The 24,644-nt window shown below is 36.3% G+C and overlaps 1 protein-coding gene and 1 long non-coding RNA gene across 4 annotated transcripts in view; one reads left to right on the top strand and one right to left on the bottom strand.

The window, feature by feature from the left end:
• The window catches only part of OLFM1 (olfactomedin 1), a 56,735-nt gene that overhangs the window by 6,543 nt on the left and 25,548 nt on the right, over positions 1–24,644 (bottom strand). For all 3 annotated transcript variants that reach the window (XM_003757460.4, XM_003757459.4, XM_031954928.1), the window contains exons 3-5: positions 21,655–21,810; positions 19,417–19,636; positions 6,369–6,475 (exon numbers count right to left, since the gene is read on the bottom strand). In XM_003757460.4, the coding sequence (XP_003757508.1) occupies positions 6,369–6,475; positions 19,417–19,636; positions 21,655–21,810 (483 nt within the window). The remainder of the gene's footprint in view (positions 1–6,368; positions 6,476–19,416; positions 19,637–21,654; positions 21,811–24,644) is intronic.
• Positions 219–11,339, top strand: LOC116421795. The gene is made up of 2 exons (XR_004232332.1): positions 219–482; positions 8,742–11,339. It is a non-coding gene; the product is annotated as an uncharacterized LOC116421795 (long non-coding RNA).

The following is a 24,644-nucleotide window of genomic DNA, read 5'->3' as shown; positions in this document are numbered from 1 at the left end:
TGAATCCAGCTTCAGCACTAACTAGTTGTGTGACATTGGGTAAGTTATTTAACCTTAGTCTCAGTTTCCTCATCTGTAAAATGGGATAATAATAGCACCTATTTTACAGGGTCCTTATAAGGATCCAGTGAGATCTCATATGTAAAGAGTTTTACAAATCTCAAAGTGCTAACTACTAGTATACATGAAAATAGTAGATGGAGTGTTGAACATGGAGTCAGGAAGTATGGCTTCAGATACTTTCTAGCTATGTGATTCTGAGTAAATCACTTTAAACTTTGTCCACCTCAATCTCCTCATATGTAAAATGAGAAAAGATTTTTTTCCTGACAGTTTTTATGAGGATAAAACAATACAATATTAGTAAAACATCTTGAAAACTTTAGAGTGCTATATAAATACTAACTCTTATTATTGTGTTTATTATTAATTGTCAGATTTCCAAGTGAGATCATAAGACTGATGAGGACAATGGAGCAGAGGTAGGTAAATCTGTGACAGTGACAGCCTTGCAAAGCACACCCAAAAATTCAGGCAGAGAGATCACACAGGGTTCATGGAATATGAACCAAAAAGGACCTTGATGGTCATTTAATTCAACCTTTCCATTTGACAGGTGCTTAAAAAGACTTACCCAAGCTGGTGACTTTAGCACTAGCAGCTAGTTCTTTCCCCTCTACATTAGGTGTTCTTTTTACTATCCCACAGACATTCAGGTGCATCACACTATATAAAGTTTATCCTCATTTTCACTGTCACACTTGTGACATACCACAAGCATAAAAATCCATGTTATTCACATGGACAACCAAGGATTTTCAGCACTTTTGTCATTGTTCTCAGGCAGTCTGAGAGTAGTGGTGCATAGGGTACTTGTTTCTCCTTACAGACAAAAGATGTTCATTAGCCAAGTAGCTCAATGGAGCTACCTTCTGTTTTAGTCAAAAACAAAAACTCCAAATATATCAACCCGAGAAAAAAGATTTTTTCACACATCCTTTGAGTGTCATAGTAGCAAAAATTCTACTCCCTACTGCTTTCTTATTTCTGACTCAATCCGTCTATATGCATTATTATCCAAGCATATTTAATTATAATTTCATTTAGCTCCATGTCAATCAGTTGCTCTGTGGCAATATTCACCATCCTTATGACTTCCTTGATCTCTGTGAAGACCCACTTCCCTAAATCTGTTGTCTTCCCCTTCCAGAATAAACTCATTGAGGTCCAGTGCTTAGCATACTACCTGGTACAACAGCAAGAGCTTAATAAATGTCTTTCACTCACACATTTATTCACAACCATGATGTTTTCTTTTGAATAGACATATATATTCTGTCACTCATGTTGAAAGAGGAAGCTCAAAGAGAAAGAAATCTATACTCCTATTCTCTCCATTCAAATAAGAATTTCCTCTTTTTCATTTCATTATTTCAAATGAAGACTCAATAAAGACTCCATTAAAATCAAAGGGCATCTTCTCTCCATATAGGAAACTAGTCTTTATATATTTCAAATTTTACTCAAGTTCCATATGGTCTGGCTGACTGAGAACATGGTTTTCCCCCCTTTTAATTGTCTCTATTATCTTCATCTGCTTTTCAATTGGAAGAGTGTATTTTAAAGATAAGGTCAGAAAGAGAAGATATAGGCATCTGTTGCCATTCGATTCTGACATCACCAGATAAAGCCACATTTTATAAAGTTCACCCAAGATGCAGAGAAAGATGCTGTTTTAGGGACTTTGCTAAGTAACACGTAGGGTTTGAGCTTATTTTTGTTTAAGCAAACACTTGTCATACATTGTCTTTGGGTTTAATCGTTAAGATCAAGGAAGCTCTGCTGTTTGAGAAAAGTGTCTTCATAACAGAATCATAGATTTAGAGCTGGAAATGACCTTAAAGGTCATTCTGTCCAATCCACTTATTTTGGAAGTGAGGAAACAGGCTCAGAGAGGTTATGTACTTTACCAAAGATTATACTGGTAAATGGAAAAATTGATATTTTAATTTAGGTCCTTCAAAATTCAAATTTGGGACTTCTTCCATGGTACCATTCAATTGAACTGAGATGGAAAGCAAAATTCTCACAGTCTTCTCCACAGGTTAAGTTGGAATAGTTTAACAGTTAAATAGCCTCATTACACTGCTTGTTAAGTGAAGAAAAATATGGCACAAGAAGATCGCTTTAATCACAGATTGAGATTGTAAAGGAATAACCTATTAGAGAAAGATGTGGTTGTTACACGGTCCTTATAAAAGTTCAGTTAATTCAGATAAGTCTAAGGAACACTTTTAAAAGTTTTAAAATGAGATATTATGTCCCTTACTTACTGTAAGGTGTTAATAATTTCATCTCTCTCTTCAAAAATAAACATCCTGGTTTCATCACTTTCTATAGGTAATCAGAATTCTGAACTCCACAGTGTCTGGTGGTGGGAAAAACTGAAACAATTTTTGGGACTCTCTGATGAGTACTCAGGAACCTATGAGTACTCAGGAACCTATCAGCAATGCAGAGAGTCAAATCAGAAAAGATAAGAAAGACAATATGAAGAACAGGGAAAATGGAGAGATACAGTAAGAAGGCAGATTTAGTTTTAACAGGGGGAAGAATTTCCCCAAAATTAGAACTGCTCTGAAATGTAACAAGTTTACTTTAGCAAGTCAGGAGCTCCCTGTTTCTGAAAGAATTCAAGAAGATAAACTATCAAGAATGCTCCAGTGGGTTAGGATCTGTGTTCTGGGATAGGAAGTTGGACTACCTGTTCTCTAAAATTCCTTCCCACTATAAGCTTCTATGATCTAGTCTCCAAAGGACTCTAGCATGAAAACAACTTGTCTTAATGATTAAAGACTATAGCAGTCTTATGAAGATAGTTGAATACTTACAAATGCTTTTAGGATTCAAACACTTCCAGTTCCAAGCTTTTCTGCCACAAGGCCAAGTCAGAGGTAAGAAATGAACAAGTTCCTCTGGAGATTAGGCCTCTGCATGCATACCATTTTGCTCAGCTCCCTTTCCCCCTTGGACAAAAGCCTTAGCAAATTATCAGCTGGTTCCACTTAGTTAGTCTCCCACTCCCTTTCATCTATTTGTTTCTGACAAAGTCTCAGCAAATGCCCAAAGTTGTGTTTCGTTCCATCACACCCCAGAACCTAGATTGATTTTCAGCTAGTTATTGGCCTCCTGCATCTTCATGATCAAAATTGGATGGGGAAAACAGAAAAGATTAAAGCAAAACAGAACAGGAACAAACATATCTCTCTAGGCAGTAGGTGATTGTTTCAGATCGATAGAGGGGTACTGTTGGTTTTGTCAAATGACAAAATATGAGATATTCATGTGACTGCTGGGTAAATCAAGAATAATTACCATAAACCCAGTACTATCCTTTATTCAACAAAAAGTAAGGCAGTAGGGAATGGTTAATTCACTAATATTTCAAACCAAATATTAATGGTTACTCATGATTTTTACTTGGTTCTAAGAACCAGGTGAAGGCATTCAGCCAAATCCCTCTAAAATCCAAGAACTTCTCTTCTCTGTGATGGCTATGAAGTTATTATGTGGATGTTCAATATCTAATGCTTAAATGAATCCATCATCTTGACAGATTTCTTTTGTAAGACTTTACGTTTTTGGCTCTAAGAAAAGGTCTCTGACTTTTAGCAGCTTCCTCATTACATTTGAATCTTGGTCTTTTGACTCCAAATTCACTGCTTTTCCTAGTGTATCATGCAAGAGACCAAATGTATTAGTAATACTTTACAAAATAAGATGTTTAGATGAAATTAATTCAAAAGTAAAGGCTACAAAGTGGGAGGGACAATTTAATCATGTCTCCAAAATAACTGGATACTAATGCTTCTTTCTGGAGAGAACAAATGTTATGGTTTTCCACGAAGGATGTATACTTCAGGAAGACAGGGAATGTTCATTTTTGTCTCTGTATTCCCAGAACCTAGTACGATGCCTGACCCACAGTAGAAGATTTTAAAATGTTTGAACTCAAATTTCGTGACAGTGTGATGAACATTTAGGAACATCACTTATTTAGACAAAATGGGATAGTTCCCTTTTTTGTTTACAGTATGAAATCAAGAGAAATGCGACATACTTCCAGGAAAACATAGTAACTACTCTTCTTTTATCCATCCTCTTCCATGAAGGAGAAACTGCCAGAATTGTTATCACATAATTTCTTATGCCAACAACTCTAAATAGTGAAAACCAGGAATGGAGAGCTAAACAGAAGTAGATAAAACAGAGCAGTAGCATATCATGGACATGGTAAGATGGGGTTCTAGGAGCCATTTGTATCCATTAAGAAATCTTTCAGAGAGGGTCTAGTCTATCTATCAATGCAAGCATCTCCTTCATTTAAGAGTAATGATATAATGACTTCTTCATGAGCTTCTTAAAGAAAAGCTAGGCTAGTTAAGGAATTTCACCAGATTTTTTGGTAAATTGTTTGTGCTTATCATATTAGTCCATTGGACATAATAGTTAGAGATAAGACCATGTTTCATGTCCCAAATAGTTTGTGAAATCCACACAGAACTGTAGTCATTGAATTTGTTCTCTAAGATGTTTTTGTTTTAAATGATAATGACCGTGCATGAATTCCAGAGGGTGATAACAGACAAATGGCACTTTTAAAAAATCATAAAAGACACAACTATAGATAGGTAAAAGGCAGGGTGAGAAAGGGCCAAGGGAAAGACTATAAAAAGATGTTGCAAAATGTCCACCATCCTTATTCTATGGGACAGTTGGTGAAATATTCTACTTACATCATTCATTTAGTCAACAGTCCTTCATCTCATCAATTCCCAAAGGATCCCCAAACAAATAAACATGGGACCAGCCAATCAAGACAAACATGGAACTTATTTCTTCTCCCTTTTCTGAGTTTTTCTCTAGGGGAAAAAAACTGTACAGAAAAGAATAATATCTCTTCTAAATAAAAAAGGACATGAGTTTCTATGAACCATGAGAGGAATAGCAAATGAAAGACAAATGAGATGTCATTAAAACAGAGAAGTCTAATGGATCTTTCCCCCTACTAAGTTAAAAATAGAATGAAAATCTTAGCAGGGGGTAGATTTTGACCTAGAATAGAAAAGCCTTAAAGGTGAAACTGCTAAAACAGGAAAAGGAAGCTATAAGAAGATAAGTCCATTCCAGAGTGACTTTGTAGAATGTCTCTTTTTATGTACAGGTTCACCTCTTTGCTAGACAGGAACCTAGTTTCTTCAGTTTCTCCAAGGGTCCAAACTAGCTATTATCTCTGAGAAGTTATTGGGAGCAGCCTGAAAGATGTTTTTTAGTTTATCCAATTTGATCTCAAGCTGGTCAATTAAATTTAAAATCTTTAGAATGGACAAGACTTTGAGAGATTTCTTAATTCAATATTATTCATATTCTCTTACCTAATACCCATTCCATGATTCACCCATTCACTCTTCATGTTTCCTCATAACCTTTTCACTCCCTCCCACCATCATACTCTGAGAAAATCTTCAAATTTGAGAAAAACTTTTGATTTCTAAAAGAATAACAGTAACATATGTCTGTTTCCTTCACCTTAGAAATGAACATGAGTATTCTATCCTATCCATAATAGCTAAAAAGCTGGGACAGTTGGATAGAGAAAGAAATGATGAGGGGGAGGACAAAGTGTTTATGGGGAGCTAAAAGTATCTAGGAAGAAAGAAGGAGCCATGTTGATAGTTTGCTTATGGAATCATCCCTAGCTAGATGGTTCCCATTCGTACAACTATACTGGCATTTTTCTATCAACAATGCACAAGAAATGCTTACCCAGTCCTTCTTCCACCTTTAGGCAATACTTAGCTTAAGCTATTAGATCTGGATACCTTTTTCTTAAAATGGAGGAAATTACAAATTTTATTAAGTCCCATGGTCTTGAGTCTTTTTTCTTACCTAGTCAGTTGTTCTAAATGTCAGTCCTCCTTAATTGATTCCTACCCAAGCCATCTTGGCAAACAGCTTTCTTTGGCTGACCATTAGAGACTGTCACCAGGAGGGAAGACTAATATTCCCATTAAAGTGTCCCCAAAACATTTTAGTCAAAGTAAGTGTCCTTTCCATGACCATACAAGACTGCTCTTTTCCGAGGCCCCCATGGAGCTGTTTATTGGATTCTCATTAAAGTGAATTTGCTTTCAAAATAGACATAATAACTAGACTCAAGTGCTAGGAATTTGGAGCTTGAGGGAGAGTTTCATCAGTTTCAAAGATCACAAATTGTACAAAACCATACCTACAAACCTTAGCCAGTTCTGTTTTCATAGCTCCAAGATGGGATAATGAAGTGAGGTGGGGAAAGATAACAAACTTACCCTGTTATCACCTTCTGGTGCTAGTGGGTCTGTCATCCAGGATCCAAACCTTGATCCAGAGGTTTTTATGGTCACTGGGTCGCTGATCCCTGTTAATTTGCCACAAGCTGTAAAATAGTATAATGCAGAGGAACAACAAGGTGGATTAGCAAGTGGGAGGGCAAATGACCTCATTCAAATTTTAAAGTCAATTTTAAATAAAACTGGGATGTTCCCACAATAGGCTTATGCTGTTAAGAGTGGAAAGAGATAGAGAGAACATTTCTTTCTCTCAGTTAGGAGAGGGAAACTCTGCTTTCATTTCCTGCCGTTAATTTGTGAATGGCTGCTGAAAATTTGTTCATCCCCTTGTTTTTAATGGCAACATCCCTTATCATAGTCGCTCAAAGAAACCATATCCTCCTCAAACCAGAAGTGCTGCATTACCAGTGAATAGTAAATGAAGCCAGATGATGTTCTGGGACAATCAGCTTGGTACAGAAAAAAGGTAGCTACATATCAATTTTCCGGAACCTACTGTATCCCTGCCAAACTGCTTTACATAGAAGAGGGAGGGTTGAGATGCCCATTTGAACACCACTCAGATTTAAAACAATGGATAAAGAAGCACATCCTCCTCTCAAAGAACAATAATTTCCTTACACACATATACAGACCAAATGTTTCATTAAGTTAAGGCACATTACTTTTTAAATATCCTTATTGATTAAAATCACTTATTAAGTAAGACAAGGATGTGGATTCGTGGACATGCCAGAAATGCTATTCTTAGCACTGAGTGGAGGAGGTGGGGTGGAAAAAGAGACAGTACTGCCTGGAATACAAGACTGGAGTGTGGAGAACTGCTATGTCTATTCCAGGCTGTGCTGTGGGACCTCACTCAAACTCTGCTTTGCCCCAGTTAAACCCCAACAGAGAAGATAAGATAGCTTTCCTGGGATCATAAAGCCTAGCTAGGAATATAATGGGATGAAGATGCCATTGGTTCCCAAAGGTGTCCATGGAGCTCATTAAACTTGCTTTCAAAGTGGACATAATAACTAAACTCAAGTAATGAGAATTTGGAGCTTAGGTTTGGGGAGAGAAATTCATCAGTCAGTTTCAAAAGACAAAATAAATTATAAATCATACAAATTTGTACCTACAAACCTTAGCAAGTTCTGCTTTTATAGCCCCAAGTTAGTATAAGGAAGTAAGAGAGAGAGAGAGAAAATATACTTACCTTGTCCTTGCCACCATGGTACCAATGGCAATGGACAATGGCAGCTGGAACTGCCAGCACAAATTGAAAACCAACCATTAATTTAATTCCACATTTGGTAAAATTAAACAGTAACAACAAAAGCCCATCTTGATTTACAGAGCCAGAAGGGACATTAGAATGGCAGAACTGCTGGGATATTACAATGTAGAAATGTCAAGATAGAGTTTAGAGCTGGAAAACACCTTAGAAACCACCTAATCTAATCCCATAATTTAACAGATAGGGAAATGGAGACTAAGAAGAATGAAATGACTTTCCCAGATCACATAGTACATTAGGTATTTATGTATTTAAATTTTCCTCTGTATTTAACACAATTATATTTAAGGTAGGAAACCTTATAGAGTTCTGTTCAGATGTGAGCTTTTCCACGGGAAGATTCTATGGAAATCTTTCTTATTGGAAATGACCTCTCCTCCTTCAACCTCATCTAGAAAGCATGTTGGGTGTCCTCTGATGTACTTAAGTATAATGTAAAATATCATATGACATCTGTGCTGGTGCTGTATCCCTGAACTTCATGCAGGGAAACATACTAGGCTTGAATCAGGCTGAATTCAGGAAAGGATACTAGGCTTAGAATCAGAAAATATCTGGATTCAAATCCTGCCCCTATCACTATATGAGACAAGTGATTTTATTTCTGTAAGCCTGGGCTTCCTTATGTGTACAATAAGGATAATAAAAGCTGGCGTATGTACCTTACAGGGCTTTTGTAAGGATCAAATAAGATATTATGAAAGGAAATAAGCATTTGTAAAATACTTAATATGTGCTTTACTGTACTGCTTTACAAATGGTATCTCAAAACCGTGGAGAAAACTGAGGCAGACAGAAGGCTAAATTCCATCCCCAAGTTTCTAATGTTGAATTTGAATTCAGATTTTCCAGATTCCAGGCTCAGTATTGCAGATTCCACTTCACTGTTAAAGACTCTGCAGATTTTAAAGTGCCATATACATATCAACTGTAATGATTTAGTTGGATTTTGCATCTCCCCAGTGCTTAGGATAGGCCTCTGTATTCTGTAAGTGCTCAATAAGTATATGTTAGATAAATGAATGAATATTTTATATTGTTCAACAAGACTTTGTTTTTTCTCTTACTAGGTCACAGATTTGTTGGGGAGGGCACATGACCCCATTCTGCAATAAAAGTCTCTTCAATCATGTGCTCTTAAATGCAAACTCATCTGGAGGACAAAGGGATATAGGTTGAATAGGCTGCTTCTGGACAGTACCCTCTACTTTCTGAAGTCCTAGGGTATTAGATTTAGAACTAGAGGAGACATCACATGAGTTCTAGTTTAATTCTGTCCCCCTCCAACATTTTACAAACATCTTATTTTGATTAATAGGTTAACTCAGAACTGTCTGTTCATACCAATTCTTAAATTCTAATAGCTGATAAAACTGGTTTTGAAGTATATGAGAAGATTATTTTGAACTTTTTAAAAAGTGCATTATACTTAAAAAAAAAGAAAGGTGGGATGGGGAAGAAAAATGTAAATCAATCATACAATACAGAAGTCAGGCCTAGAAAAAATCTTAGCAAGAATCTTATCCAAGGTCATCCCTTCATTTTACAGATAAGAAAACTCTGAAGTCCAGAAAGGTTAAATAACTTGCCAGATCCAGATAGATCAGGATTTAAACTCCGGGCCCTTTGAGAATGCCCAAGTTAATATTCTCCCCTTCCACAGTACCATACTGGGCAAATTCAGTGAGACTAGGACCATAGGAAGGGACCCGCTATTGGATTCTTTCTACTAGAGGAAATTCATTCTTCCTTCTCCCCCCACACCTCCCCACCAAGGATATTTTTCTGGCTTTAACCTTTAGTCTGACCCTGAATACAAGTGGTCCAAGTCAGCATTGCATTATTAACAGAAGCTCTCATTAGTGTATGTATATATAATACATAGAGTTCAAAGAAGATCAAAGATTTATGGGAGAATTGTAAATTACAGTTCATCCATCTACCATTTAGTCTATACAATTCTTTTAAAGCCTCTCCCACCTGCTAAGCCACATCCACTGACAAATAAAAAGGGTACAAAACACGCTTCATTTCTCACATTGCTTAGAACAAGATTTCTAGTATAGCTTTCCTCCCGCCTTCATGAGAAAGAGAAAGGATATTTCTATTAAGTAGTCTCTTATGAAACTTAGCAAGGGTTTGAAGCTCAGGGCCCTAAACCAAGACTTATTACAATTACTTCTTGCATTTCAAGTTATAGAGACAGATTTCCCCAACATAAAGTTATTGATAAAGTGGCATCTAGAAAGAAGTCGATTCAGGGCACAATCAGAATCAACCCTTTAACCCAAACACAAATCACCTTTTTTTTTTTAAATGAGTCATCTCTCTAAGCTGTTGTCTCATGGCTAAAGAGTCAAGAAATAAATAAAATTGCCATATGATGTGGTGTAATGGAAAGAACACTGCATTGGGTCCAGAAGACCTGGTTTCAAATGTTAGCTCTGTTGCTTATTCTCTTGATGATATTAGACCAAAATTTCAGACTCTCTGGACTTCCTCATCTGTAAAATAGCATCTCTCTCCATACTTCTCCTCCTCCCACCCTTTCTCTCTCACACCTCTCCCCCCACAACAGCTGGTGGGAAATTGTCAAAGATATAGTCACAAGTGCTATTTTGGGAACTGTCCTTGGTGCCTGGTCACTTGATAGTGTATCCAGGGGACTAGAGCATTACTGATCTTTCCCTAGTCCAACCTAGAGGGAAGAGAAAAGTGTGTGTGTGTGTGTGTGTACACACACACACACACACACATCCTTCCAGTTTGAGATCCTATGATCCATGATTGATTCACATATTTCTCCCCATGCCTAATCTTCATTTTGAAAAATAAATACATCCTTTAAAAAACGGGCTCTTTCCTAAACTACTTCATTGTAGTTTTAATCAGTATCAGGGATGATTGTTTAAGTATTGTTAAGAACAGAGATATAAATTATTCTGTTAACAAATCAGATGTTCCATCACTGATCTCTTCAATAGCTCTGGATAAGATGTAAACGATCCTGCTGAGGAAGGAAATTATGATCTCATTTGATTCTGAGACTCATGTCTGTCCACAACCACATATCAATTTAGCTGAACAATTTCTTCCACATTTTCATGGTAGACTATCTGTAAAAGGGATAGGTATTTGGAAAGGTGAAAAAGGGAGGATTATCTAAATAAATGCAAGTGATACTTTGAATTTGGACATAACTAATAAAAGACTGGGAATCTCAGGAGAGAGTCTAGTTTCGGGACCATCTCAGATTATTTCTTTCTCCACTGAGCCTTTTGAGGTGACAGAACTACATTTAGTATTTTGAGAGAGAAGGAGGAGGACAGATATTTTGGAAATCACAGGAGTCAAACACTACATTCTGTCTATGTGAGTCATTTCCTCTCATTCTTATTAACCTTGGGAAGATCCCAAGGCCATATGGGCAAGCCAGCATCTGCTGAATAAAAACAAAACAGGAAAAAGGGAATTCATATGAACCATAAGAATAAGGGGCTATAAACTATGTTCTTATAGATTGATTTAATTTCACTCAAAGGATCAGGTTTGCTTAGGGAGGGGCTATTCAGGGAGATGTCAGCATTGACCTAAAAATGGTTAAATCCTTAACTATTTCTCTTTCAAAGAAACTTTTTTTATTGGCTAGATGTATGTTCTCCTTATATGTTGCTGAGAAAATAAATCTAATCATGAATCTCCAAAGGGTTCACTGATTTGATATCCTCAGGAAAAAAAAAATAACCTGCTTTTTTTTTTTAACTACATTCTGTTTCTTTAGTATAGTCTTACCTGATACTTTTCCCCATCTAAACACAAGTCCTTGAATTTCCAGCCATCTCAATTTCCTTAATCCCCAGAGTAAATAGAGCCAATCAGTGAAAAATCATTCTCTCCCCACATTTTTCAGTCTTTCTGTTTCTATTCTCTATTTTTCTCTATTTCTCTGTTTCTGTCTCTGTTTCTCATCTGTCTGTCTCTGTCTCTGTCTCTCTCTTTCCCATGCACACATAAACGGACACACACACACACACACACACACACACACACCATTAATTAGTAAGGAGACACTCAAAGAGGTATTTCCCAATACTATGTGGGGAGCTGTCCTTGGTGTCACCTGATAGCATTGTCAAGAGTCAGGCCACTACTAGTGTTTTGCTATTCCACCCTACCCCAAAGTGAAAGACAAAGAAAAAGCAGATTTGATCCAGAACAACCTTTTTCTTGACTTCATACCTTTGTTTATGCAGTTCTATATGCCTTTCAGTTGAAATCATACCTATCCTTCAGGTCTTGCTCAAATAAGACCTCTTACATAATATCTTGTTAATCCTTTTAGCCAGAAGTTATCTTTTCAACTAAACACAAGGACTCATGGCAATGATCACACAGTGACCTGTGTGTTTATCATATGCATATTCTTGGAGATGTCATTTGCCATAAGATGTCAGGCTCTTTGAAGGCAAAACTGTATTTTGCATTTATTTCCATATTTTTCTACACCATCTAACATAATACCTTGAATATAACAGCTGCTCAATAAATATTTGCTGAATAATGGAAATCTTCCCCCACTACAAAAGAAAAGGTATTATAGTTTAAACAAAAGTCAGCATAACAGCAATACAGAATTTCAATGTTTTCAAAATTCTTTTACCTCCTTATATATTCCAGGAATTATGTCAAAGTATGTGTATATACATGCATGTGTGCATGTGTGTAAGAAAGAAAGAAAAAGAGAGAAAGAGAAAAAGAAAGAGAGAGAGAGAGAGAGAGAGAGAGAGAGAGAGAGAGAGAGAGAGATGCACTTACATCATAGCACTGAAGCAGGAGAAAGGAATATGAGAGGGTTAAAGAAGGGTTAGAGGCAGTCTTAAGAAGGGACAGATAAGACTTCAATCTTAGACAAAAAAGCCCAATCCAGCAGAAAGAGGGCTGCTTGCAATCATTATATTTTGTCCTTTGCTACTTTCCTTACCTGCCCAATTCTGAACTCACTCTAATAGATGAGGAGAAAGAGGCAGCCCAGGGCAACAGAAGTGAAGTTAACAACATCCTGGTTGCCAAAGGTCGGGAAATCTTTGTAAATGGCTTTTCTTGAGCATGTTTTTTTGAATGGCTTCAGATAGAGATGATCTGAATATAGAATGAGCAGATAGTCACCCAGGGACCTTGGAATATCCTGCATTGAAGCACATTGACTTTTGGATTTCACTATTTGGGCTTCACTGTCCTTTTTTCTTGGAAATGGTCATATAAAATCATAAATATGTCAGTATAAATAAGTTTTCCAGAGAGGCTATGGTAGTAGAAAAACATTTGAAGTTGAAGAGTGCGTGTGTGGGAAGACAGATGAAAAAGAAGGTAGTCAACGTAAGTGAAGGGTGAGAAATTCAAGAAAAACATCACTATTCCCCATTTTTTCCCAAGGCTCATTGTGTTTCATTTGCCTTATACTAGATCACTTCCTTGGATCACTTGAACCACTTGTATTTTCTTGAAAACTACTAATTCATAAGTAAATAAAGGTGAACCTCATATGTTCAATTTCACTATCCTATCTACATTTTTAGCTAGAAGAACAAAGTTGTCAGTGCTGAGTTGGCTATTTATTTTTGGCTTTCAATCCAAACTGTATTTTAGCCAAAGTCTTCTAGAATTATCAAAGTTGTTTTTTAAGTCCTACAACAGAGATGCAAAGATAAACTTGGCATATTTGGATCATAAAGTCTCCTCCTTTTGTCTTCACTAGTCTAGACAAAAAGATATTTGAATTATAGTTTCACTATGATAACATATTTAAATCTATAAGAGACCTTAGCGATATCATTTTATTTCCTCATTTACACAGAGGGGAAGTGACGCTCAAATAGACTGAAATGAATTGCCTAAGAAGCATATAGGGAGTAAGTTGCAGAGGCAGGACTCAAATCTAGGCCCCATGACTTCAAATCCAAAACTATTAGTAGTGTATTTTTCTCCTGCTACAATGCACACATTAAAAAGGTATCACCATTCAACTGTCTATTACAGAGCAGAGGATGAGTGATCATTTGTCAGGGGTCTACATGGAAAATTCTTATACTAGATGTGAAGCTAAGCTAAATGATCCTCAAGGCTTCTGTCTTTTCTCAGATTCTAACATTCTAAAATGAAGATTCAAAAATATTATAATCTTCACATAGCAATGGCTGCAAAAGCTATTCACAATAGGAATGGTGAAAATCAGTGAGGAAAACAAATACACTGAAATTAGTAATTTTGTATAGTGGCCCTTCAAGGAATATTGGGAATTGATTTTAACCACAATCCAGATATTTTTGAAAAAGAATTGAAGGTAGTCATGATGGAATAGAATTGTCTGGATATAAAAGACTAGAAAGAAGATTCTTGAGGTCTAAATCAATAGGCTGAATCATAGATCTACCTACCAACCTTCACTTCCCCAAAGGAGGTCTGATGACAATATCCCTCACCTAGCTCACCTAGATCATAGGGTTATCTTGACCACAGTTCCTTAAGAAAAATCAACAATAGCTACTTTTGGACTTTCCATTCAGTCTTTTGCATTCCTTTTGAGTTTGAGGGATAGTATCATGTAGGAAGGTTAAGGAAGAGGTTATCTGAAATCCAGAGACTTCACGATCTTTAAATTTTCTTCTAGCACTAAATCTCATGATCCTTTATGATTCTATGTCTTCAGTAAGGTAAGAAATGTTCAGGACCTAAGATCATCATCAAAAGATATAGAGCTGAAGAAAGACCTTAGAGGTGAATTGGTTCAATTCCTCCCCTCATTTTTTAGATGAAAAAACCAACCTTCCAAGATCTCATAATTAGTAAGCAAATCTCTACATTCTGATTCCAAATCCTATCCTCTGGCCACAAGATTATAGATCCTGATCTCTTATTATACAAAAATTCCATGAAAACAATAGCAAAATCAGAACAAATGGACAGAAATATGGCTTACAAGGAACCTGATAAAGTCAAGAGTGACTATCACCCTACTAAGCACAAGGTTAGTGCTTAGATTCATGGGGTGGATTTTTATATCAGTATATACCATGATTTTCTCTTTATCCTATGTAGATAACCAGTCATGCCCAAATGAATTGGATGAGTTCTCAAAGGCTTCCTCAAAGACTTTTTACTATTAACTGAGTAGCCTTAATAGAGCTAAAGTTCCTTCTTGTTTACTTGGAGGGCAATGCAGTATATTAAGAGTTCTAGATCTGCAATCAAGGTACTCCCGCTCTGTGACTTACTGCCTGTGTGACCTGAGGCAAGGTTTCCCTGGGTCTTTACCAAATGAGATAAAATCTATACAATAATTAGCAAATCTTAAAACTCTCGATAAATAATGTTAGGAAAGAAGGAAGGAAAGAAATGAAGAATAAAACATTTATTAAGCACCCACTATGTGCCAGGCACTGTAGTAAGTCCTTTATAAACATTATTGCACTTAATTCTCATACCAACCTTAGAGGTAGATGCTATTAGATCCCCACTTTAAAATTGGGGAAACTGAGGTAAATAGAGATTAAGTAACCTGCCCAAGATCACACAGCTAGTAAGTATATAAGATATTTATTATTGTTGAATTTTCTTATGTCTTATTATTTTGATACTCTCTGAAATCCTTCCCAGATCTAAATGTATGATCCAAATAAAGTATCAAATATACCAATTTATGTACCCATCTCTCATGAGGTAAACTCTACTTCCTCAAGAGGTAAACTTTACTTCCTTTGCAGCCCTCTTTCACCTTTCTACTTAGAGACCTACAAAACTATTTTCAGATGACCCTTCCTCCTGAGAATGAATACTGGGGATGATGTTAAGGCAAAGTATACTTTGCTGCTATCATATGGTTAGGAAAGATGCCACTTTCATCAAATTGAAGGAATGATTAATTTAAAAACCCATACAGCTCTCAAATTAGCAAGTATTTTGTAATTAAAGAATCGCTTGAATTTAGACCTGAAGTTTTTGATTAGGACATTTGATTGCTGACATAAAGATATACATTACTAATCTTTATAACAAGACTTGAAATCCTATGAATTTTTTTCTATCCCTTATAGGTATCCACCTTTCACCATTTCAAGGACACTGGATCTCAGAGAACAACTCCATTCTGATTTTAGCCTCTGTGACTAAATGTGATTCTCTTTTTAGCCTTTGAGAGCTATCTATGGACCCTGTCTATGGAGAGATGTTTCAGCTAATACTCCAGGTTCAGAGGTGTGGAATCCTTGGAACAAGCATGGTTTCCCTTTCTGTTCAACATGCTAAAAAGTTAGAGTAATAACAGGGTAAATATAAGGAAATAGATTCTTTTCAGAAAATAAATTTAAGATGTTAAGTCTGACTTCTTCCAAAACTATTGCAAATGACAGTTTCCAATTTGAGTCTGTGCTTTAGCTTATCAGCTGAAGTCTAAAACTCACTGGATAGAGGGTCATTTTAAAAAATAGAAACAGAAAAACAAATTCAACTAGCTACTATTGATTTTTTTCATATATGTGTATATAGTAGGGTCAAGAAGTGTCAGCAAAATCAATCTAAAGGGAAGTTGAAAAAAAAAAGAAATCCAAAAGAGACCTAGTTATGAGTAAGTTGGCTCACTGCAGTGAATCTCTTTCTTGATTATGTTACATCAGGGAAGGGAGCACAATGCTCCTAGATTAAGAAATGTACAGTCAGACATCACCTCAGCTAATTCTGGAGGCACTTGAATGAGTCAAGAATGGAAAGAAGGTGACAGCAAATAGCTTTGCAAATAACCTATTTACTAAGCACAGGCTATAATGCTGGGTCACTTTTAACATTCATTTCCTTTGTCATGCTCTCTTAGTACACTTCCCGGGATTCCTAACTTATTTGCAAAACTAATATGAGTATTCCATATTATTATCATTTGTAATTTGTTTGATATTTGAGTTCTGAGCCTAATGAACCATAAAAATAGGATGCAAGAGGACAAAAAAACAAGAAATCCTCCCAGCCCCAGAGAATGGATGACCATCAGAGATGCTATTGATCAAATTTCAATTCCAGATGTTATATCTAAACAATGTCTGGGTTCCTAGCACTGGGTTTAGCCAATTGTGTGGCCTTAAATAGAGTAGATTATTTCATCTCTTTTAGCCTCAGATGTCCCTTCTTTCAAAGAAAATACTAGTAAGTGCTGTTGTATGAAGATTGAAGCATTGTTATGTCATCACAAGACATCAGCATTTACTCCCTTCTTCCATCATTTCAAAAGCTATTATTTTAAAGCTGTTTCCCAATTTAGCCATTCAAAAATTAACAGGATCCTATTTTTAGAGCTGGAAGGGACCTCAAAGGTCATTAATCCCACTATCCCATTTTAAATATTAGCAAACTGAGGTATAGAGAAGTCATTCAACTTGTCCATGATAGCAGAGCTAAGATTTGAAACTAGGTCCTCATCCTCCAAATTCTTTGCTCTTCCTCCTATTTCTTGCATGTTTCATCAGATCTTCTGAAACAGCCCAAGTCACAGGTTTGTGCAATCTATGATTGTCAGAAGCAGTGTTTAATTCATAGGAAGTTCTAAGAGAGATTTTTCCCTGGGATTGTTAAATGTACATTTTCACATATTTCTATAGCCTGAAGGGTTAAAAAAAACACTATAGGGGCCATTTCATCTCTTCCCCCCCCCCAAAAAAAAGCAGTCTTTTCAGCAATTCAAGGGTAAGCACGTGGGAGTCCCAAGATCTTAAACTACAAAATATATTCACACGAATGTCTAAAAATAGGTCCCCGCACAGATGGAATAAGCATGCATCATCCTGAGAGGGACATTTTCCCAACTTGGAAAAGTCCTTACATTTTCACCATCTGTAACTTTGATTCTGCTATTCTCTATTTGTGTTGGTCATTGTGTTTCTAGGTCATTCAAGGGTTCTATGTTCCCCAAATTTGCCTTCTCCATAGTTAGGATGGCAAAAAAGTATAAAATCACCACTTGTGGGGAAAAAAGGAACTAAATCCTTAATTCTCAAGGACTAAGAAAAAGGCAGAATTGTAGGTCTAAAGAATGATTTCTGTAAATACTATCTTGAAGGAAGTTAATAACATGCATTTCACATGGATACATGAATTCAAAGTAGTAATCTCTTTCTCCAGAAGAAGTCCAAAGATTTTACCCCAGGTATAACCCACAATTCCTTATTTTTAAAATGGGATGAAAGAACCTATAGAATCATAGGAACTTAGGCTTGATTTTTGAGGTCACTTAGTCCAACCCCTTTATTTTACTGATAGGGAAAGTGTACTGTTTAGAGAATCACTTGTCCAAAGTTACCCAGTTATTTAATAGTACAGCTGGAAATAGAATCCGAGTTTCCTGACTTCTAGGCCAGGGCTTTTTTTCTGCACTACACCAAAGACATTTGCTGCAACTCTTGCACTGATTTTTTTTTCAAAGATGAAATGATACTTTATAGATGATTAAAATCAGAACTAATTTTAAAGGGAAAAACTGCATATCTTATGATCTGTTCAATGCCAGCAAACTGAAAATATTGTGGCTTTTCCATCAAAAGTATCTTCATCCTTTAGCATATGGGCTTTTAAAAATGAATTAAAGAGATACAGAAACAAGTGCCTGTTCAAGAAACAACATTTTTTTCACCTTTTCTTTCTTCACTATTGAATGTTAAGTTCTCTCCCAGTTAACTAGTACCATGAAAAAAGTGTCCAGAAATATACTAAAATTAAATGTTCCCTCTGGGTATATTTAGCCACTAAGTGGGGTATTTGGGTGAGAATAGGGTAAGTGACTGTATTAGAAGATTAAGAAGGCAATTAAAATACTGAAGGAAATTTCATTACAAAGGGAACCCCTACCCTCCACACACATAGGGCATGAAAAATGAACTAGCACCTTATCAAGATGATCTCTTAAGTAGGACATATCTAATATTTACTAAGATTTCCCTAAGAAATCCATTGGAATTTTATATGTGCTACTTAAAGATGATTTCAGCAGTTAACTTGTCAGATGGCATTAAAGCACTCAACTGGAAAGTCAATAATGCATGTGGGTGTTCAATTGGAAGAAGAATGAAATTCAGCGCACTAATTTTGGGGATACTTCTTGGAAACAATAGAAAGGGATAGAAAATCTTTTCCCCCATATACTGCTGTTAGTCACATCTAAAGTTTCTTAGATGGTTTATCACTTCCTGCAAATAAACTTCTTATTTTTCTAAAGTAAAATTGAATGTTCCCTGTCACACTTTATAACCAAATGATGCTTAATTCATTCTCCTTGAGAAATATGACAAAAATTGGTTTTCCAGTTGGCAAAAGTCGAGTCAGTAAGTGGTGTGCCTCACTTCCTTTATGTTAATTTTATACTTTATAGGCCCATCTTCTTTATATATAGAATGCTCAAATAACATGCAGCATGTAATTGATTCCCTTTTACTTCTTTCTAAAAGAAATCTAACTAGATTCTAAATTAGATTCTGTACACTAGACTTAGCATAATATTTGGAAACCGAAACTCAATGAGTGGTTACCATATTTCTCTCTCTGGGGAAGATGGCCTTGGGAGATACCTCGGTTTGCATAATGGTAGAAATATAATATGGCTTGGCTAAAGCCAGAAGGGAGCTATCCATTTCAGCACTACTACCTCTACCTGTGCAATTTGCTATGCACGGGTGGGGATGAGCCTGTCCCACCACAGGGTTCTGAGCCTACCTAATTTTTGCATGCATGCACGGAGCCTTTCTTCAAGATTTGACACTCTGCTCTGAAGTTCATCGTAGTCATAGGCGCCAATCTCCTCTTGCAGCTCGTTAAGCACTGACGTCAGATTCTGGACCTCCTCTTTAAACTGCAATACCAATTTGGCATCGGCTTTGTACTCTTCCAACACTGGTATCAAAGGCCTAAGTTCATCCATTTTCGTTTTTATTGCCTGCAAGGTCAAAATAAGCTTGGTTCAGTGCGATGCGTGCAAAAATTTGTAACACCCTGACTTGTCCTGGCTTCTCCCTATGTGAGTGCAAATGTGAATATTCCCCATTTTATTTTATTTTATTTTTGGTCCAAATGATGAATTAGAAAGAGCATATTAAAACAGTCTACAGAACACCAACATATTTGGGAAAGGTCTTTATTGTCAGTTTTGAATGCAACATCTTAGGGTTACATGCTTTAGATCACATACACAAAGTTCTTTTTTTTTCTTTTTCAAAAAAAATGCATTGACAAGGGTTCAAACTATTCATGAAATGCATCTACAGTCACATGCAAAAGGAAGATCTCAGTTGGATTCAAGATTCCTTAATGATATGATGCTAATTATTTGAAAATAATAATAAAATGCATGGTGCAAAAAGCTCTCTGGCTCTCTTTCATGGTTACATGGGAGTGAACTGCTTCTTCAGTCACTGCGGCATTGAAAAAACTCTTAAGTTAGCCCTGTAAGCAAGAAAATGAAATACTGTTGAGGAACTAGCCCACTAGCCTGCCTTTTTAAAAAAACAGATAGCCATTAATAAACAAATATTCTTATAGTAATAACAGAAGAAACTCACATTTAAATGCTGAAGTTAGCAGAAACAGCCTGCTATCACAGTTATTTAGAATGTCCTCACAACATTTAGGCTCAGATTGCTAAAAGCTATTTATGCATGCTAAAAAGGCAGTGGCAGTTATCTCTCTTCCCCATGACCCACCATCACAAAAGCCTTGTGGCCCCAAGAATTTAAAGTAAAAAAAGATCATGTTCTGAGACAGCAGTTAAGTAGAAGATTGTTTTCTCTGATCATATTTGCTATAAATAAACATGCATTTAATGAGCCTGATCCTATGCTTCAGAAGAAAGTACTCTTCTCTTTTGGCAGGTGCATAAACTCTCACTGGTCAATCAGGTCAATAGAGTTCCATCTTTCTTCCAGTCTAAATCAATAACATGTGAGCAACCTCAAAAAAGTTCATTCACCTCCAAAAAGAACTTACTCATTTCTCAGAAGGATCAAGCTCAATATTGTTTAATTGCTACATGGGTTTTATCATTTAATTATCTGATCATTCCATCTATTTAACATGCAGCTTTCTAGAGAGATATTTCTTGCTTCATGCAGGGATTGCATTAAGAAAAAGAAGTGCAAGAAGAAAAGCAACACCTAGATGTTGGGAGGGGGCCGGGAAAGACAGAAACAGAGAGGACACACAAGCAATATGCAATCAAGAATGACAGCCAAAAGAAAGCTATCTTTCTAAATGTGGACTCTTTTATTTAAATTAAGGTACATATATACCTTATTTGAGGTATATATGTATTTCCCATTTTAAATAATGTTGAAAGTTGTATAGCTAGGAAGGGCTGGAAAACAACTCCCAATCCTGAGCTATCTGGTGATAAGATACCACTTACCTATGAACATAGGAGCTTTCCCAATTGCCTTGTGGAATAATAATTCCTCTCTGCTTTGTACAAGGCTACAATATACCCTGGCAAGCTTAAATTAGGTCAGGCATCAAAATCCATACTATATTATAGCCATTTCTGAGTGGGACCATCTATTAAAATAATCCCTTTAGCTCCCTTCTTTATGGGGAGCTCTTTATGAAAGTAAGTCATCTAAAGAGGAATGATAACTAAAGATAAAGTTCTTTCATTACAATACCCCCATGAGTAGAACAGCTCAGTCACAAGGAATTTGCCAGTTTCAGACTGGATTTTATTCAAGTGATCATCGGAGTGACTATATATCAAGGACTTCTCTTCAATATTACCCTTTTCATTATTTCCCCATGTGGACCAAAGAGGAAAAGTTCAAAACCTGAACCTTCTCTACCTTAACTCCTTCTGAGTCACTTTCTCTTATCCTTTCCTCCCCATAACATTGCCTATTTCTAGAAGAAAGAAGAAAAAGCAAGACAGAAAGAACAAGCAGAGCTCTGGGAAAGAGAGTTGGAAACACACACCTTAAACTGCCTAGCCAGATGTTGCTTGTGACTCTCCTCCACTTGCTTGAATTTGGACTCCAACCCTTTCATCTGGTTTTCCATCTTCTCCACATACTGTAAATCTCTCTGGGTTCGCCTGTCCAATACCTCTATTGATTGAGACATGTTTTGCACCTGTCAAAAAGGCAAAAGGTCCAAAAAAAGAGCTGTAATGGTGGCCAGGAAGCATCACTGGCTTTATAATATATGACAATGACCTTTTCCACTCAGTCAGCAAACTAAGAGTATAAGGAGCACATGCATTATTTACTAGTTAATCATACAGATCTGATATTATTATGACCAGGAACTTGAAAACACCATGAATTAGTTTTGTAAACATTTTGGTTTGTCATGCTTGGAAAATAATCTGACAATCAGGAATGCAAATAGACTTAATAGTCAAGTATAAAATACATAAGCCTCCATTTCCTCTTTGATTAGTCTGCTGCATGCAATACATTTGTGTTTGCTTATTTATTTATTTATTCTGTAAAAGAGAATCCAGTTTGGCAAACATAAATATCTAACAAAGATGAATAGTATTATGGGGTATGTTTTCTTCCTGTACAAATCCTGTTTATCTTTTAATGTACACTGAGTATTTCACTGCAGACATTGATTGCTTAAGTGCAGATGAAGAAACACGGAAAAGGATGATGTCTTCACTGTTTGTGTATTAGGATTCTTCACCACCACCACCCCTTTATCCTTCCCCCAACCCATGCACACATCATGCTCAGTATCCATCATGGAACACAGAATCATAGGCACATGACTACTCTGCAAACAGGCATGCTTGCAACATAAAGCCAAGAATCCATCACCCGGGCAAATGAGGAATTGCTATATTATACTTTATAGGTAGATCCAAATCTAGCCTAGCCTCAAGATGAAACTTTAATATTAAACAGGATTCCAGAGAGCTTAAAAGAAAAACAGTTTTCCTGCAGCCACTTGCTAACACATTTATTTTCAGGAAACTGGCACATGTGTGAGATTCTCTTCCAGGCTGTATGAAGTCAGAATTAAGTCTGGGATTGCTAAACCAGCAGTTGGGTCATTCTGCCAAAATCTCATCCAATTACTAAGAAAGATGCCTTAATAATGGCAAGCCATTTGCCAAATGCTCATTTATGATCTGCACCGAGCTTAAAGATGCAACCCTTTTAAAGGGTCCAAAATTCTTTCTGCCTTAGGTCTCTTACACATGGCCAAATGCTTATTGTTTCCTTGTCCCTATCTCCTCTTCTTTGCTTCATCACATGAAAAACAAACATGCTCTTGACTGAAAGCAAGCAAGCAAATATCACTAGGTCAATGGCAAATGTATGGCCTTTTCTGGACAAGGAAATCTGTCTTGCAAACTTGGGTATTATTAGCCAAATTTTATTTATATTGCTTTTGGAATGACCAGAGGGGTGATGAAGATTTCTTTTTGTTTTTTTTTCTCCCAAAAGCAGTTTTCTTTCAGTTTTCTAGTTATACGCACACGGGGGGAGAGAGTGAGAGTGAGCAATAAGTTCCAAGTCCCCTTTTAAACTGATCTATTCAAGGATGATAAATTATTCCAGGATCTCCATTGAGAAAAATTGCCCTAGAGGTATTGTGGCATAGTTGGAAAAACTTTGTATCAGAATACACAGCTTTAAGTTCTTATTATTCTGTTGACTAACATTTAATTGTAAACAAATGATATATTCTTTGAATTTCACTTTATTTATCTGTAAAATGAGGCAGTTCAACTAGATGATTTCTAAGATTCCCTTCAATCTCTAGCATTTGAACCTCTAATACATACTTCAAGGCCCAATTTGAATGCCATCTTACCTATAAGCTTTGTCTGATTTCCCTCAACTAGGAAGGATCACTTATTGTTTTGAGCTCATGTAGAATGTTTTGTCCCTCATATAGCACTCATCTCAAACTACAGTATATTGTAATCATTTCTGTCTTCTCTCTATTAAATTAAATCCCTTGAGGAACAGAATGGTATTTATCCTGAGCTTCATGAAATAGTTTGCACACAATAGGTGTTTGTTAGATGAATGGAATCCTAGAATGAAAGCAAATGACTACTTTGGGGAAAATAAATAAAATAAATAAAAATGGCATATCAAAACAAAATTTACCCATTGGATAATGCAACCTTCATCTCAGGTATATAAGCACAGTGGCTTAAAAGCCTGGGTTTGGGAGTGGACTAATTGTAGGCAAAGCTTGTGGGCAAATCAAAGTGCAAATCTGCCTCATCATTTAAGATTTCTATCAGGAGACTACAAAGAAGAAATGGGATTTTACTCTCATGAAAAGTGATTCTTTGTCTCTTAAAATTGCCAGTAGCTCAATTGCATTAAGACAGGATAAGAATTTCACTGAAATTTTCCTGTCCTCCAAACCCTCAAGATTTTTTATTTTTAGCCAATTTGAAGTATATTTATAAGCATATATATGTGAAGGATCTATGTCTCATCAGCTTGAGAAATTCCCAGTATGGCAGCTCTCCACACATATAAAAAGCAACTGATCTATGACTTAGGGGGTGGATCCTAGAAAATTACTTGCCCCCCTCCCCCATAATATATCTAGAATCGGGTGAGATTTGATCCAATCACTCTGTCTGTTCCATCACACTAATTTTTAAATTAAATTTTAAATTATAATGACATATTATATTGGACATTATATTTTATAAATTACAGTGGAATTTTTCTACCCTTTTGGAATTCCCACCACAGTCATTATCCAAACCATTTAAACTAAACTGACTGGAAACAGAGTGGGTAGAGCAATGAACTTGATAGTGAGGAATATATAAGTTCAAATCCTGCTTTGGATGAGGACTATCTTTCTGGGCCCTGGGCAAGCCACTTAATCTCACACAGACTTAGTTTTTGGCTGACAACAGTCCTACCCAAGAGAATGTTGAGAAAAGCAAATGAGATAATAAAGCATCTTGCATACTTTAA

Source organism: Sarcophilus harrisii, chromosome 2, assembly GCF_902635505.1.
Source record: "Sarcophilus harrisii chromosome 2, mSarHar1.11, whole genome shotgun sequence".
NCBI classification, from domain to species: domain Eukaryota; kingdom Metazoa; phylum Chordata; class Mammalia; order Dasyuromorphia; family Dasyuridae; genus Sarcophilus; species Sarcophilus harrisii.
This window is presented reverse-complemented; position numbering and strand designations above follow the sequence as displayed.